The following is a 16,533-nucleotide window of genomic DNA, read 5'->3' on the forward strand; positions in this document are numbered from 1 at the left end:
TCCATTCTTATGTTTCCTCTTAATTGCATTTCAGGAATTAAAGACATTTTAAAGCTCCCTGGGTATCAGTAATCCTACTATTTCATGCAAATGGATCTTTACCAATGAATACGTTTGCTCTCTGCACAGAGGATTCCTTTACCTGGCTGTGAAATCCCTCTTTTAACCATTTAGGAAAGGGATTTCACACTGTAGAAGAAGTGTGTTTGTGCAGTGGTGGCGATTTGTCACCACAGACCATGACATAGGCATGACAGTGTCTGCTGCTTAGGACTATGTATTATAACCACCCAATGTGAGAGAAGTAATAGGACCCAGCCTTACTATTTTGAAGTAGAAGTGTCTGTTTAGTTAGCAAGGTTGCACCTCAAGATGTCGAGAGGGATGTGTAACTGATCTGAACACTAAAGACCAAGGGCAACAATAATAATTAGAAACACTTGCTCAGTCAAGGTCTCAGCAAAGGAGATTTGTAAAAGACCTCTACCACCACCTTGCCATGAAGAAGATAAAACTGATTACAGTATTAGTCATCCAGATTGATTTTCGAACTGAGGGTTCACCAACAATGTAGAATGAATGCACTTTGGCATCACATTATCATCATCGTCGTTGTCGTCGTCATCATCATTCTGCTTTTTTCTCTTGACTTGAAAGGCAAAGCAGCTTTAACTGCTTTGGCTCAATGCTATAGAATCCAGGGGTTTGTAGTTTGGTGAGGTATCAGCATTCTTTGGCCAAGAAGGCTAAAAACCTTGTAAAGCTACAATTCCCATGACTCCATAACACTGAGTCATGGAAGTTAAAGTGATGTCAAACTATATTCATTCTTCAGTGTAGATGCACCTTGAGTCTTCATTGTTATTCCATATCCTCTAACTGTTTTCATCTGTGAGATGTGGAACAGCACATTATTCACAAATGCAAAATAAATGCTTTTGCTAAAGTTCCCACAGCTCTGCAAAGGTACGAAGTATAAATTGGGGAATTAATTCCCTGAAGTTGAAAGATATATAAATATTCATAAATTATGAAGTGTTTGATTCTTTACAAGAGCCCCTGGTGGCTCAGTGGATTAAACCACTGAGCTGCTAAACTTGCTGACCAAAAGGTCAGCAGTTCAAATCCAGGGAGCGGGGTGAGCTCCCACTATTAGCCCCAGCTTCTGCCAACCTAGCAGTTTGAAAACATGCAAATAGGTACCGCACTGGCAGGAAGGCAACAGCTCTCCATGCAGTCATGCCAGCCCCATGACCTTGGAGGCGTCTACGGACAACACCAGCAATTCAGCTTAGAAATGGAGATGAGCACAAACCCCCAGAGTCGGACACAACTAGACTTAAAATCAGCGGAAACCTTTACCTTTACCTTTAATTTTTATGTGTGTATCTTTACACATTCTTTGTTATTTTATTCATTCAGCTCTGCTACATCTTTATATGACAGTGTGTAAATATAGGTAGTGCTAATGTGTGCATGGTGTGTGAAAATGGATATTATGAACAAAGCTTGAAAAAAGAATGGCCATGCCAGCTGAGGGATTGTGGGAATTGTAGTTCAGGATGCAGATATCCAAGAATGTTGATGTGTCTGAGAAAGATGAAGGGATGGTCCTGCCCACATTTTAAAGAATGTCACTACTGGCATGTGGACCTCTAGAATACCAGCCATGAGGGAAACAAAACAACCTGCTTGGTATACAGCTTTCTCTACATGTTCAGAAACTGCAGGTGAGTTAAGGATAGGGCCGCAGAATTTCTAACTGAAACACAATTCAAAACAGAAAAAGAAAGTTGACTTTAGAAGACATCCCATGGCTTAGAACAATCGTAGGCTGGTTACTCCTGAAAATCTTTGCACGCTGGCAGTCATACCAGGTACTGTCATGTTATAGACCTGAGCTGTAGAACATATGTAAAGATTACAATCCTTGGCTTTTGGGTAGCACTCGTCTTACTGTGAAATGTGCTGGTGATGGAGAGAAAAGCTAAACTGGATCTTACTGACTGGGTGGCAACCAAGGCAAAACTAGAAATGGGCATGTTTTCAAAAGATGTGATTTGGTATCCCTAAGATTTATTGCTCTGTGAGGCAAAGCATAATAATAATAATAATAATAATAATAATAATAATAATTTTATTTCTTATCCCCCTCTCATTGTGCCTGGAGGTGGGTCACATGTCAAATGATACAGCACCCAACCACTTTAGTCAAAATGCAATTTATTTTGGCACATGAGCCATAAAATCCTATAAGCACTTCCACCCATTCCCAGCAGTAAGACAAATTATGTATGAGCAAATTAAGCAGCAAACAATTACGTCTCCTTGATATGCAAAATCTGCTGTCACAAATGTTCCACTTAATTCAAGGCAATGGCAAGCTTCCTGTGAATAAGTTTTGCCTAGAAAACTGCAACAGTATACTCCAGACAAGGAATGTTCCCAAGCTCTGCTCTGCCATGCAAAAAGAGTGTCGCAACCCTGATAAAGTATAGCTTTGTGAAGTGATACAAACACATGTGTGAAGCAAGGCTTTGTTTACAAGCTGCTAACCAGTCGACATGCTGGGTCACCGCAAAACAACCCAATGGGAGTACTCAGCTGTACTCATTGCATAGTAGTTGTACACCATTGTGGCCTCAGGAATCAGCTTGGAAGCTCACTGCCATTTGGAAGTGCCAGAAAAACAGTCCATTTATGACTAGTGAAGTAATCCATTATTCCCCTTACTGCTACAAGTAGCACCCCCTCATTCATCAGCAAGGTGTCTGGACAAATGATAAAACATACACAGACACACCTATGTCAAACATAAAAGTTGTTGTATCTTGCAGTACAACACCTGTATCCACAAAACTGGTATTTGCAGTTTCATTTATCTACATTCACAAAGCCTATCCTTTAGTACGACTATGGCCAGAAGTCCTGAACTTCAGTAGGGTTCAGTAGTACCCACAGTTTTGTGTATCCATACAAATTCCAGAAACGTATCCCTCGCAGATTCAGGGGTTCTACTTTATTTTAAAGATGGTGACATGATATTATTCTGTTTTGTACCTAAGGGCGACAGGTAAGGTTACAGGAAAGACTGTTCAGTAAACACAGTTTGTCACTGCTGTATACCTCTGTCTTCTTTCACCAACAGTAAGTCACATCACATCTATACCTCACAACTTCTGAGAATGCCTGCCATTGATGTGGGCGAAATGTCAGAAGAGAATGCTTCTGGAACATGGCCATACAGCCCGGAAAACTCAAAACAACCCAGTGCTTCTGGCCATGAAAGCCTTCCACAATACAACAAGTTCTCATGAACTGATTCTCTGTGGTTTTTGTCATAACCATCCAGACCTCAAACGGGCTCCTATGTTTCCTGTGTAATCCTCTACTCAGTGAAACCATATTCTTCCATAGTGTTTTTGAACTGCATGAAATGTTCCGTGTAGATATGCTCAAGGAAGGCATATTCTGAAACTCTGAAACATAACTGCACACCCTGGCACGGATAAAGGTAAAGGTAAAGGTTTCCCCTGATGTTAATTCCAGTCATGTCTGACTCTGGGGGTTGGTGCTCATCTCCTTTTCTAAGCCGAAGAGCCGGCGTTGTCCGTAGACACCTCCAAGGTCATGTGGCCGGCATGACTGCATGGAGCGCCATTACCTTCCCGCCAGAGCGGTACCTATTGATCTACTCACATTGTTTTCGAACTGCTAGGTTGGCAGAAGCTGGAGCTAACAGCGGGCGCTTACTCCGCTCCCTGGATTTGAACCTGGGACCTTTCGGTCTGCAAGTTCAGCAGCTCAATGCTTTAACACACTTCGCCACCTTCTTATTTGCAAGAATAACCATTATATGTCTGTCCAGGGCCTTCTTGGAGTTCTATACTTAGCTCAGAGCAAAGGATTTTTAAGTTAAGCCTGGGCGCTTTGGCCTGGTGTCAACTTTCTCTCTGTGTGTCTGTCTGTCTTTGATCCGGACACATGCAAACAGCCTGCAAAGTTTAGAAAAGGGGCTTTTGGGTGGCAGGGGGTGGAAGCATGAACTTCCAGAAAGCAGCTTGGACTAGTGTGGGTCTTTCTTTCTCCCACCTTTCTGAGGGGGGGGGGTCTAGTTTAGAAGGTGGGCGAAGCGAGCTGGGGCTTGTCTTCCCCTTGGAAATGTGTGTGTGGGGCTGGTCGGGGGATGATGGGCCTCGGAGTGCGTGGAGCCCAGGCCGAAGGGCGCGGGGAGCCTGGCTGGCTGGCTGGAGGGGGATGCGACGTCGCGACAGCTCCAGAGCGGGATAGAGTTTCAGCGGCTACTATATATAAAGCGGGCCGGGCCCCCTTATGTCACCGCGCTAATTAAATTCCGTCGGGCGGCTCTTCTGCTTCTCTTCCCGACTCTTTTCTTTCTCTCTCTTTTGGGGAACCGCTGCTCCTCTGCTCCTCGGTCTCTGTCTCCTTCTCGGGGGCTTCTTTGGGGAGACCCTCGCTCGCCCCCCCCCCCCCCAGGCGCAGCATGATGATGGACCTCTTTGAAACCGGCTCCTATTTCTTCTACTTGGACGGGGAGAATGGCGCCTTGCAGCAGCTGGACGTGGCCGGGGAGGGCTCTCCGCTCTACCCGGGCAGCGAAGGCACCCTCTCGCCGTCCTCCTGCCAGGACCCCCTGGGCGCCGAGGCCGGGATCGGGGAAGGGGGAGGCCGGGGCAGCGAGGGGAGCAGCCCCGCCGGGGAGGCGCACGTCCTGGCCCCGCCGTGCCTGCAGGCGCCCCACGGGCCGGGCCAGTGCCTGGTCTGGGCCTGCAAGACCTGCAAGCGCAAGTCCGCGCCCACCGACCGCCGCAAGGCCGCCACGCTGCGGGAGCGCCGCCGCCTCAAGAAGATCAACGAGGCCTTCGAGGCGCTCAAGCGGCGCACCGTGGCCAACCCCAACCAGCGCCTGCCCAAGGTCGAGATCCTCCGCAGCGCCATCAGCTACATCGAGCGCCTCCAGGAGCTCCTCCACCGCCTCGACCAGCAGCAGCAGCAGGACAAGAGCCAGGAGGCGCTCCTCACCAACGGAGCAGCAGCAGGAGGGAGCGTCCAGGCCTTCGCCTTCAGCCCCAAGGCGGGGAATGTAAGCGCCGCCTCTGACCCTGGGCCAAAGAGAGGGCCTCCGTCCCGTCCCTTCACCTGAGGCCCCTTGCAGGCAGGGAGGGGCGCCGGCAAAGGCAGGAGGCTCAGGTGAAGGCACCAGGGCCAAATTCATATATATATTTATTTAGGTTAAAAGGTAAAGGTTTTCCCCTGACGTTAAGTCCAGTCGTGACCGACTCTGGGGGTTGGTGCTCATCTCAATTTCTAAGCCGAAGAGCCGGCGTTGTCCATAGACACCTCCAAGGTCATGTGGCCGGCATGACTGCATGGAGCGCTGTTTATTTATTTAGTAAATATCTATATCGCCTTTCTCCGAGGACCCAAGGCGGTTTACCATTGTGCTCAGGAGCAGGGCCAAAGCCAGAAAATAATTCAGGTTGGGGCGGGGGGGGGGGGGTCAAAACTTTTTTTTAAGCGGATCATGAAGAGTAGTTCCATAACGCAAAATAATTTAGAAATCGGGCTCCATCGATAAACTTCAGTGGACACCCAAGACAGATAATATTTATTTATTTATTTACAGTATTTATATTCCGCCCTTCTCACCCCGAAGGGGACTCAAGGCGGATCACATTGCACACATATAAGGCAAACATTCAATGCCATAACATAGAACAGAGACAGAGACAGACGCAGGCACGGGCTGGCCTCGAACTCATGACCATAATATTCATATCTCCAAGGACCCGAGGCGGTTTACCATTGTGCTCAGGGGCGGGGCCAAAGCCAGAAAAAAATTCAGGGTTGGGGAATTGGGGGGGGGGGGTTGAACTTTTTTTTAGCCAATCATAAAGAGTAGTTCCATAATGCAAAATAATTTGGAAAATCAGGCTCCATTGATAAACTTCAGTGAACACTCAAGACCAGGGGTCCCCAAACTAAAGATGCTGCTCTACAAGGTCATTTACCTATCCCCCTCCCTCAGTTTTAGACTTAGGCTCGCCCAAAAGTCTGAAATGACTTGAAGGGCACACAATAACAACAAAAATCCTAATTAACTTGACTATCTCTTTGGTCAGAAGCAGGCCCACACTTTCCATTGAAATCCTGATAGGTTTATTATGTTGGTTTAAATTGTTTTTTGTTTTTAAATATTGTATTGTTCTTTCACGTTTTTTGTTGTTGTTGTTTTTGCACTACAAATAAGACATGTGCAGTGTGCGTAGGAATTGGTTCATATCTTTTTCAAATGATAATTCGGCCCCTCAACAGTCTGAAGCATTGTGGACTGACCCTCTGCTTAAAAAGTTTGAGGACCCCAGGGCAATAAAAATAGCTTTTAAACAAAAGTTCCCTCACTGAATTCCATTGCTACATCTTCAAAGGGGAGGAAACAGTGGCAAGGAGGAAGAGTAAACCCTTTCTGGAAAAATCCTTTCTGGAAAAACATGCATAGTAATGTGGAGGGGAGGAATCCCTCAGCCTAATCCTATCTCTATCTATTCATTGAGGTCTGGAAACTTGATGACACAAGAGACTTGTGCAGTCCAGGGATGAAACTCAACAACAACAACAACCACAACAACAACAACAACAACAATAATATTTTTATATTCCGTCACAATCTTGCTGAAGCCCAATAACAACAAAGTAACCAAATAAAACATATTTAAAACATAATAAACATATGACAATCTAATTAAACAATTTAAAAAGTAAAGTATGTATAAAAACATCATTAAAATGAATCAAAACCAACCTCAATAACCAGAAACCAGTAATATAGTGAGCAGATCAAAATTAGAGAGGGCTGGGCATAGGCTTGTGGGGAAAAAACAAATTATAGGGCCAGGGCTAGGGGTAAAGTGTTGAATTCAAGCTGATGGTCAGTTAGAATTGGGCTAACCATTATCTTTTCATTAAGGAAGTGGTTCTCAACCTGTGGGTCCCCAGATGTTTTGGCCTCCAACTCCCAGGAATCCTAACAGCTGGTAAACTGGCTGGGATTTCTGGGAGATGTAGGCCAAAACACCTGGGGACCCACAGGTTGAGAACCACTGCTTTAAGGGGTCACAGTCTTCTATTTGAATAGTAGTATATATAAAGCTATCATCAACTCTAAAATAGTATCTGCTTCCTCCTTGTCTACAGTCTTATAGGATCTTTAGGTTAGATATACTTTTTTCTTGAGATGTTGAATTACTGGTTGCCATTCATTAACATAGTTCTCTAATAGTTATTCTCTTAAAAGTACAGTTATTTTGTCCATTATTAGTAAGTCTGTAATGTATTTTTCCCATTCTTCTAAAGGAGGCATCTCTGAGGTTTTCCAATATCTAGCATACATTATTGGAGCTGCCACTGTCATGTAAAACCAGATTTTCCCAAATTTCCTTTCTAGTTCTTCTAGCATGTTCAAAAGGTACATTTGTGATGTCATTTTAACATCTTTTCAAGCTATACATGAATCTGCTTCCAGTTTTTATTTTATTGTATGTCCACCACATGTGATAAAATGTGCCTTTTTTCTTTTCCAAATTTCCAACATTTGTCGGTGCAGTTGTACATCGTCACTAGTCTCTCTGGAAGGAGATACCAACCTAGATGCATTTTGTAGATATTCTATTAAAGAGGGATTCCAGACATAATGATAAAGATAGTCTATGGGAATGTGCCACAAAGCAGACTGTGTAGGGCTACTGGGCCTCCCTCCTTCAGGGCCCAAGGAAGGGGCCTCCTAACTGAATTAGTACAGGGCCCCATTCGTCCTATATCTGACACTTTCCTTCTCCCTGCTGTTTCAACCCAACTTTCTCTCCCCACCTCTCCCTCATCCCTTCTTCCTTCCTCTCCCCTTCCTCCTCCTCCTTCTCTTCCTTCTCCAGATGCCATCAGCACCTGACTTCCTGAGTCCCTGGCCCAGTGGGGCAGAGCATCACCGGGCCTTGACCAATGGACCCACCTCCAAAGAAGGTAAATGGGGGAGCCTCAGGGCTATAGGATGTATATGTCTGATGTAGGATCATAGAGCTGGAAGAGAACCCAAGGATGATTCCATGCAGCACAATCCCTCTGCAACATTTGGAGATAATGCTGGCTGTGGACGAATAGTTGTTTCTCCTGCAAATGATCCTGTAATGGGGGGAATCATATAATCCCCAACTTGGAAGAGATCCCTAAGGGCCATCCACTCCATCTCCATTTGTACCATGGAATCATGTTATAGGAGCCCCTGTGACACAGTGAGTTAAACAGCTGAGCTGCTGAACTTGCTGACTGAAAGGTTCATGTCCGGGGAATGGGGTGAGCTCCCGCTGTGAGCCTCAGCTTCTGCCAACCTAGCAGTTCGAAAACATGCAAATGTGAGTAGATCAATAGAAGGCAACACTTCTACATTGCTAAATTCGCCTTCGTGTTCGTCTTAGAAATGGACATTAGCACCAACCCCCAGAGTTAACAGGACTAGACTTAATGTCAGGGGTAAACCTTTACCTAGAATTGGAAAGAGACCCCAAGGGCCACCCAGTCCAACCCCCTGCCATTTAGGAAGACAGGACCCAAGCCCTCCCGACAAGTGGCCACCTAGCCCCTGTTTGAAAACCTTCAGAGAAGGAAACTCCCTTTATTTTTCGCGTCAGGAGCGACTTGAAAAATTGCAAGTTGCTTCTGGTGTGAGAGAATTGGCCGTCTGTAAGGACACTACCCAGGGGACGCCAGAATGTTTGATGTTTTACCATCCTGTGGGAGGCTTCTCTCATGTCCCCGCATGGGGAGCTGGAGCTTACATAGGGAGCTCACCCGCTCCCTGGATTCCAACCACCGACCTGTCAACCCATTGCGCCACGAGAGGCTGGAAGGAGACTCCATTAGGCTTCGAGACAGTTCTTGTCCTCAGGAACTTTTAGCTCATGTTTAGGTGGAATTTCTGCAGTTGGGATCCATGAGTCTCTGGAGCAGCAGAAAGCAAGCTCGCCCACTCCTCAAGGCGACATTCTTTCCAATATTTTACCTTCTTTTCGCGACTCTTTTGTGGAAGGAATCCAGTGGCCTTTGTCCGTGTTTCATGGCCTGGCGGAAAGGCGCACCGAGCAACCCGATCCTCAGCACTGAGCGCAATAGGAGCTTACGATAAAGGGGACTCGAACCCAAACATGACCCTATTATCCCGGATCCTATTGACTGGGGAGTAAGTCCTCCTCACTCTTTCCATGGGACTTATGTCCAGTGCTCTCCAAGCTGCTTCCAGCTCAAGTCGCCCTTTAATGAAGGCGGAGCCCTTGGACACGTTTACCTTCTGCCTCCCTTTGGATTGAGTTGCCGTGAGTTTTACGAGCTGTGTAGCCATGTTCCAGAAGCATTCTCTTCTGACGTTTCACCCACATCTATGGCAGGCATCCTCAGAGGTTGTGAGATCTGTCGGAAACTAGGCAAGTGTGGATTTATATATCTTGTGGAATATCCAGGGTGGGAGAAAGAACTCTTGTCTGTTTGAGGAAAGTGTGAATGTTGCAATTAATCACTTTGATTAGCATTAAATGACCTGTCATTTTCAAAGCCTGGCTGCTTCCTGCCTGGGCGAATCCTTTGCTGGGAGCTGATTAGCTGGCCCTGATTGTTTCTTGTCTGGAATTCCCTTGTTTTGATTGTTGTTCTTTATTTACTGTCCTGATTTTAGACTTTTGTAATAGTTTCCTCCTTTCATAGTTTCCTCCTTTCTATTGAAATTGTACACGTGTTTGTGAATTTCAATGGCTTATTTGTGTAGTTCACTTGCCTAGTTTCCAACAGATCTCAAAACCTCTGAGGGTGCCTGCCATAGATGTGGGTGAAACGAACATGGAAAATTCACAGCAACTCATGAAAGCCTTCGACAATCCCTTTGGATTGACTGCAAAACCAAATGTACGGGTCGGAGCCCAAAGGAGAATCTCTCTCCCTTGACATGAAAGAGTCAGGGCCAGCTAACACCTCCCAACAAAGGGTTCCCACAGGCAGGAATCAGCCAGGCTTTGAAGCTGCAGGGCTTTTCGATGCTAATCAAGGTGATTAATGGCAACATTCACATTTGCCTCCAACAGACAAGAGGTTTTCTTTTTCGCCCACCCTGTACTTTCCACAGATACATAAACCTCATTTGCTTAGCTTCCAGCAAACCTCACAAACTCTAAGGATGCCTGTCATAGATGTGGGCGAAACGTCAGGAGAGAATGCTTCAGGAACAGCCCAGAAAATTCACAGCAACCCAGTGATTCCGACCATGAAAGCCTTCGAGAACACAAGGCTGGAGATCTTGTTAAACCACAACGCGGTGAAAGTGGTGTCGAACCGTATTAATTCTAGGGTGTGGACACTTGGAAGAGCCCTGAGGGAAAACAAGGGCTCGCTTCTTTTCCGAGAACTTTCCCCAACGGGGGGCGTCTTCCTCTGAGCATTTTAACCCAGGAAAGCTTGCAACGCATTCACCCGTGTTTAAGGTGGCCACTTGTCGGCTTCACTTCCGAGGAGCACAATATGAGCAAGTCGTTTATGTGGAATACCGAATCCTTCATTCCCACCCAGTCACCCTTTTGTGAACCTTGGTTGGAGGAGGAAAGGAGGACGATGCCCCTCAATAACCATTCTGCTCCCTCAAAGGAATTTCCTCTCTACGAATTTCAAGAATTGGATCTTGAGCCCGAGGTGCAGTGAGTGAGTTAGCATGGAAGGAGAGGAGCCCAGAGAAAGGGGATCTGCCTTAAAAACTATGTCTCGTGTCTCTTTGAGAGTAACGGATTGAAGGGGAAAGTCAAGTACCCCAGAAGTGGTGTCTGTATTAAGCACAGTGTCTCAGGTCTCCTCCAGAGTAAGGGGATGAGGAGGGGATTCCACAGTTGGGGTGCTGTTACAGAGAAAGCCCTGGTCGTGCATAGCTACCAGCCTAGCCTGGTCTCACAGGGGTGATGGGATATGTAGGAGGGCCTCCAGATCCATAGCCATGCTAGCTGCATGATGCAGAGACTTCTGGCCCAATAGCCCCAGAGTTAGTGAGCCTATAATGGGTACTAAAGTCTAGTAGTTCGAAAACATGCCAATGTGAGTAGATCAATAGGTACCGCTCCGGCGGGAAGGTAACATTGGCGCTCCATGCAGTCATGCCGGCCACATGACCTTGGAGGTGTCTACGGACAACGCCGGCTCTTTGGCTTAGAAATGGAGATGAGCACCAACCCCCAGAGTCAGACATGACTGGACTTAACGTCAGGGGAAAACCTTTACCTTTAAAGTCTTAATTATATTTTCGTGGATACAGTTTTATTTATGATTTGGTTTTGTACATTTGTGAGTAATACAGTATTTGTGAGTTTGTTCTCGACTTGTCTACTGCTACTTATTGTCTGTGATTTTTAATTGTTTTACCTCTGTTGATTTAATTTTCCTGATTGTTGTGTGTTTATTGGTTTTTATATTGGTTTTTTCTGTTGTAAGCCGCTTCGAGTTCCCTTGGGGAGAGGGGGCGGGATATAAATAAAGTATTTTTATTATTGTTATTGTTATTCATTGCTAGACCAGGGTTTGAATCCTCACTGGAGCTGGATCTACGCCACCATCTAATGCAGTTTGAATGGTATTATGATATTATGCAGTTCAAATCGCCTCGTTTGACCGTGTAGATCCAGCCTCAGCCGTGAATACTCCCTGGTGACTTGAAGCAGGTCACACACTCTCAGCCTCAGAAAACCCCATGATTGGGTGAGCACAAATTTGAAACTACTTGGACACACAACAACACCAGCATCCCCTCATTCAGTGGATTGCTGTGAGTTTTCCGGGCTGTATAGCCATGTTCCAGAAGCATTCCCTCCTGACGTTTCACCCATATCTATGGCAGGCATTATCAGAGGTTGTGAAGTATAGAGGAAACCAGGCAAGGGAGGTTTATATATCCGTGGAAGGCCCAGGGTGGAAGAAAGAACTTTTGTCTGTTGGAGGCAAGTGTCAACGTTGCCATTAATCACCTTGATCAGCATGGGAAAGCCTTGCAGCTTCAAAGCCCGGCTGATTCCTGCCTGGGGGAATCTTTTTTTGGGGGAGGGGGGTGTTAGCTGGCCTTGATTGTTTCATGTATGGAAATCCCGCTTTCAGAATGTTGTTCTTTATTTACTGTCCTGCCTTTAGAATTTTTGTTATTGGCAGCCATGAAAGTCTTCGACAACACATTCCCTCGCTCACTTTGCCTATACCTTTTCTTTAGGTATGTACATTGTATTCCTGTGGCTCAGCTGGTTAAACCGCTGAGCTGCTGAACTTGCAGACCGAAAGGGTTTGAACATGGGGAGTGTGGTGAGCTACTGCTGTTAGCCCCAGTTTCTGCCAACCTAGCAGTTCGAAAACATGCAAATGTGAGTAGATCAATAGGTACCGCTCCAGCGGGAAGGTAACATTGGCGCTCCATGCAATCATGCCGGCCACATGAATTAGGAGGCGTCTATGGACAACGCCGGCTCTTCGACTTAGAAATTGAGATGAGCATCAGCCTCCAGAGTCGAACACGACTGGACTTAATGTCAGGGGAAAGCCTACCTAATGGTCATCTAATTTAATTTTCAATTACTGGGATGCTAGGAATGTTGCGAGATGTCTTAATGGGGAGCAGGGTCCTTACAGAAGGGCAGTGTCTGCTTTTTGTGTGTTTACTGCTTTGTGCTGGGTTGAGGTGGGAAGATGCCTGCTGCTTCCTGTTCGCCTCCTTCACCCCGTCTTTCCCTTCCTTCCCAGGGCTTTCCCTCCTGGACTCCTCCGCCTCCAGCAGCCTCCGCTGCCTCTCCTCCATCGTGGACAGCATCTCCTCGGAAGATCACAAAGTCCCCAACGGGGAGGAAGTGGCGGAGAAGTAGGAAGCCGGTCGTATTTTTGGAAACTGGACGGTGTGCAAGGGACTGTCGATCCCCTTCGCCCTTTCCACTAAATCGCGAATTAATTTAATCTCCTGGAAACCCTAGAAGGGAGCCGGGCAGGCGTTTGGTGACAAGGCGCTCGCAGCTGAACAAATAAAAAAGGCATCTTCTTGAAAGGGAAACCCGCCCTTCAGTCGAGGGTACGGTCCCGCTTCGCCCCCCGGGCATTGGGATTCAAACCTCAAGTTGCCCTTCCCTTCCTCTCCTTTGCAAATTAATATATTTTGATCTCGCGGCTTAGTGAGCATCCTTTGCCTAAATCCAAGTTCATTCCTGTCGAAGGAAGCTCCTCGTTGTGGGTTGGAGGTTTTTGTAATTGTTGTTTTTAACAAAAAGATTTCCAAAGTTTGGGTTCTGTGTGTTGTCGAAGGCTTTCAGGGCCGGAATCACTGGGTTGCTGTGAGTTTTCCGGGCTGTATGGCCATGTTCTCTCCTGACGTTTTGTCCACATCTATGGCAGCCAGGCATCCTCAGAAGTTGTGAGGTTTGTTGGAAACTAAATGAGGGATTTTATATATCTGTGGAAGAAAAAAACAAACACGCTTGTCTGTTGGAGGGGCAAGTGTGAATGTTGTAATTAATCACCTTGATTAGCATTGAAAAGCATTGCAGATTCAAGGCCTGGCTGATTCGTGCCTGAAGGAATCCTTTGTTGGGAGGTGTTAGCTGGCCTTGAGATATATATATATATATATACACACACACACACACACACCTCCCTTGCTTAGTTTCCAGCAGAATTCACAACCTCCGAGGATGCCTGTCATAGATGTGGGTGAAATGTCAGGAGAGAATGGAACATGGCCATACAGCCCAGAAAACTCACAGCAACCCATTTGGGTTCTCTGTTTGTGTGTGGTTTTTGTTTGTTTTTGTATATAATTTAAATACGTCCTCTCTTTTTCCTTTGATGTTTTTTAAAGCAAAATAAATATATATAGATACAAATTTATATATATATTTAAAATGTGGAATGCAGTCGTGACTATGATAAGGCTATCAAATAAATCATTTTTTGTGTATAAAGTTGTGGTTGTGGATTTGTGTTCACTTGTCAAGGCGGTTCAGCTAAGGATTAAAAATAAATAAATGTTGGGACTTGTAAAAATTAAGTCTCCAGTCAGCATGAATTATAGTTGAGAAAAGCCATTTCCCTGGCTGTAGAAAAAGGAAGCACGTTCCTTTCCCTAAGATTGAAAATAATTTCATTCAAAGGCGGTTAACAATCGCCCTTAAAAACCTTTAGCAAACATGGATGGAAGTTTCTTCTCAGTAAGAAGGGATTGATTACTATTGGCCAATGTGTGACCTGTTTTGACTGAATTGGTAGGAATGAAGGTTTTAAATCCAACCAGAGGAGTCAGCCATAGCAGAGCACTTGATGAACTATTCTGGACACAGCATATTATTTGAGAACACTGAAATCCTGGACCACTCTAACAATCCCCATGCCAGACGACACAGAGAAGCCATCGAAACCCACAAGCATGTGGGCAATTTCAACAAAAAGGAAGCCATGAAAATGAACAAAATCTGGATACCAGTAGTAAAAGAAAACTCTAAAATCAGAACAGTAAATAAAGAACAACACCCAGAAGACAGAGGAATTCCAGACAAGAAACAATCAGGACCAGCTAACACCTTCCAACAAAGGATCCCCCCCCCAGGAAGCAGCCAGGCTTTGAAGCTGCAAGGCTTTGCAATGCTAATCAAGGTAATTAATTGCAACATTCACACTTGCCTCCAACAGACAACAGTTCTTTCTCCTACCCTGGACCTTCCACAGATATATAAATCTCATTTGCTTAGTTTCTAGCAAACCTCACAACCTCTGAGGATATCTGCCAATGCCATAGATATGGATGAAACGTCAAGAGAGAAAGCTACTGGAACATGGCCATACAGCCCGAAAAACTCACAGCAACCAAGGTTTTAAATTGCTCCTGAAATAAACAGGAGGAGGAAGGTGCCAGTGCATGCATTTCTTTGCCAAGGGTTCCCTTCTGTGCTTCTCAGCTTTTCCCAAAACTTAAGGACTTGATTTGATCTCTTGTTTATTAACCTTATAATATTTTCACCTCCTCCTTAAGGTTGTTGTAAAGGTGATGTGTGTGTGTGTGTGTGTATCCCCCTCCCCCTTTGAGAAGGTCCTAGTTGTTGAAATTGCCATTTTCTGTAGGCAGGATTTACAGTTGAGAAGGAAAAGTTTGTCCTGAGAGGTCACCCCTATCCTCCAGGGACAGGAAGGGGTTAAGTGGCTGAAAGGGCAGACTGTGTAGAAAAACAACCCACTTCTGAGGCTGGCCCTGCTTTTTCCAGGGAGAACTTTACAGGTTGTACCAGATTTGTTTATAATAGCAGGAAGGGGCGACCACCTAGAAACCATAACAGGGCCAAACCCTTGCTTCTCTCTCTCTCCCCTTTCATTTCCCTGTCCCACAATGAGACCACTTTTGGAAGCTAACTTGAAGATAAAAGTCTCCCCCCAATATATATATTTTGGGGAGAGTCTTTTATCTTCAAATACACACACACATATGCATGCATAGTTGCGTACATAAATGCATACACACACTCATATATAACTTCCACTTTTGGAAGTGCTAGTTATATATATATGCACACCCGTAACAGCTTATTCTGGGTTTGTTTGTTTGTTTGTTTTTTGCAATCCTTCCCAAATGTGGATACCCTTCATAGGATTAAACATTTCAATAGTAAAAAAAATTGCAAAAATTTTAGAAACTTTTAGGGAGGTTTGTAACTGTGCCTTGACAATGTGAGCACAGCATTTGGATGGCAATTTGAACACCTTACATACACTTGTTATTTAAGATGGAACTTTTAACTTACTCTGACTTAATCATTATTATAACATTTATTTTTCAATATAAATGTAACCACCATGGCTACTATTCACTGTTAAAGATCATATATAACTATACAACCCGATTTTTGTTCCCGGATTATAAATGTCATTTCCTAATTGGTTCTGTGCCATCCCATCCAAGCTGCTTTAAATGTCTTTGGCACTAATGTGTCCTAACTTTCTCTCAGCTTGGGTTATGCTGGATTGCCTTCCTATTTGAGCAAGGAACCCCACAGAATCAGTGTCCACACTATTGCTTTCAAGCAATGACAACGATTTATTGATTGATCTTGGGTCTACCTCCACCCAGGCTCTAATTTGATTTCCCCACAACGAAGTCCACACCTAAAACTGGAAAGATAACTGATTGTTCCTGAAGCTGCCAGTTGTGAATGATTTCTGAGGAGAAGAATAGATGAAAGTTTTCCTTGTTGGCTGTCTCTGGTAGAGGGGCCTCTGGGGTGCCCAATGCCAAGGTGTTAATTAGTTATTGGTTAACTAATTAATGGTTTTAATTGACTTGTCCAAGCTTGGATCTCACTGGGACCAACTGCAGACAAGTTTTGCATCCAAAATTCCCTGGTGGTACCTCTGATCTAAAATCGCTGCCTTTCCTCAGGCAAAACCCTCACCCTGATACCAACCAAAAAGGGTTTTCTTAAACTC

At 45.1% G+C, this 16,533-nt stretch overlaps 1 protein-coding gene across 2 annotated transcripts in view; it reads left to right on the forward strand.

The window, feature by feature from the left end:
- Positions 1-4,122: 4,122 nt before the first annotated feature.
- myf6 (myogenic factor 6) overlaps positions 4,123-16,533 on the forward strand; it is a 35,286-nt gene continuing 22,875 nt past the window's right edge. The window contains exons 1-3 of one of the 2 annotated variants that reach the window (XM_003221124.4): positions 4,126-5,104; positions 7,950-8,037; positions 12,820-13,231. In XM_003221124.4, the coding sequence (XP_003221172.2) occupies positions 4,505-5,104; positions 7,950-8,037; positions 12,820-12,938 (807 nt within the window). In that variant the 5' untranslated portion in view covers positions 4,126-4,504 and the 3' untranslated portion in view covers positions 12,939-13,231. Of the gene's footprint in view, positions 5,105-7,949; positions 8,038-12,819; positions 13,232-16,533 lie in introns of those variants that run through there. The other variant, XM_008110928.3, reaches the window with a different exon arrangement.

This window comes from Anolis carolinensis, chromosome 5, assembly GCF_035594765.1.
Source record: "Anolis carolinensis isolate JA03-04 chromosome 5, rAnoCar3.1.pri, whole genome shotgun sequence".
NCBI classification, from domain to species: domain Eukaryota; kingdom Metazoa; phylum Chordata; class Lepidosauria; order Squamata; family Dactyloidae; genus Anolis; species Anolis carolinensis.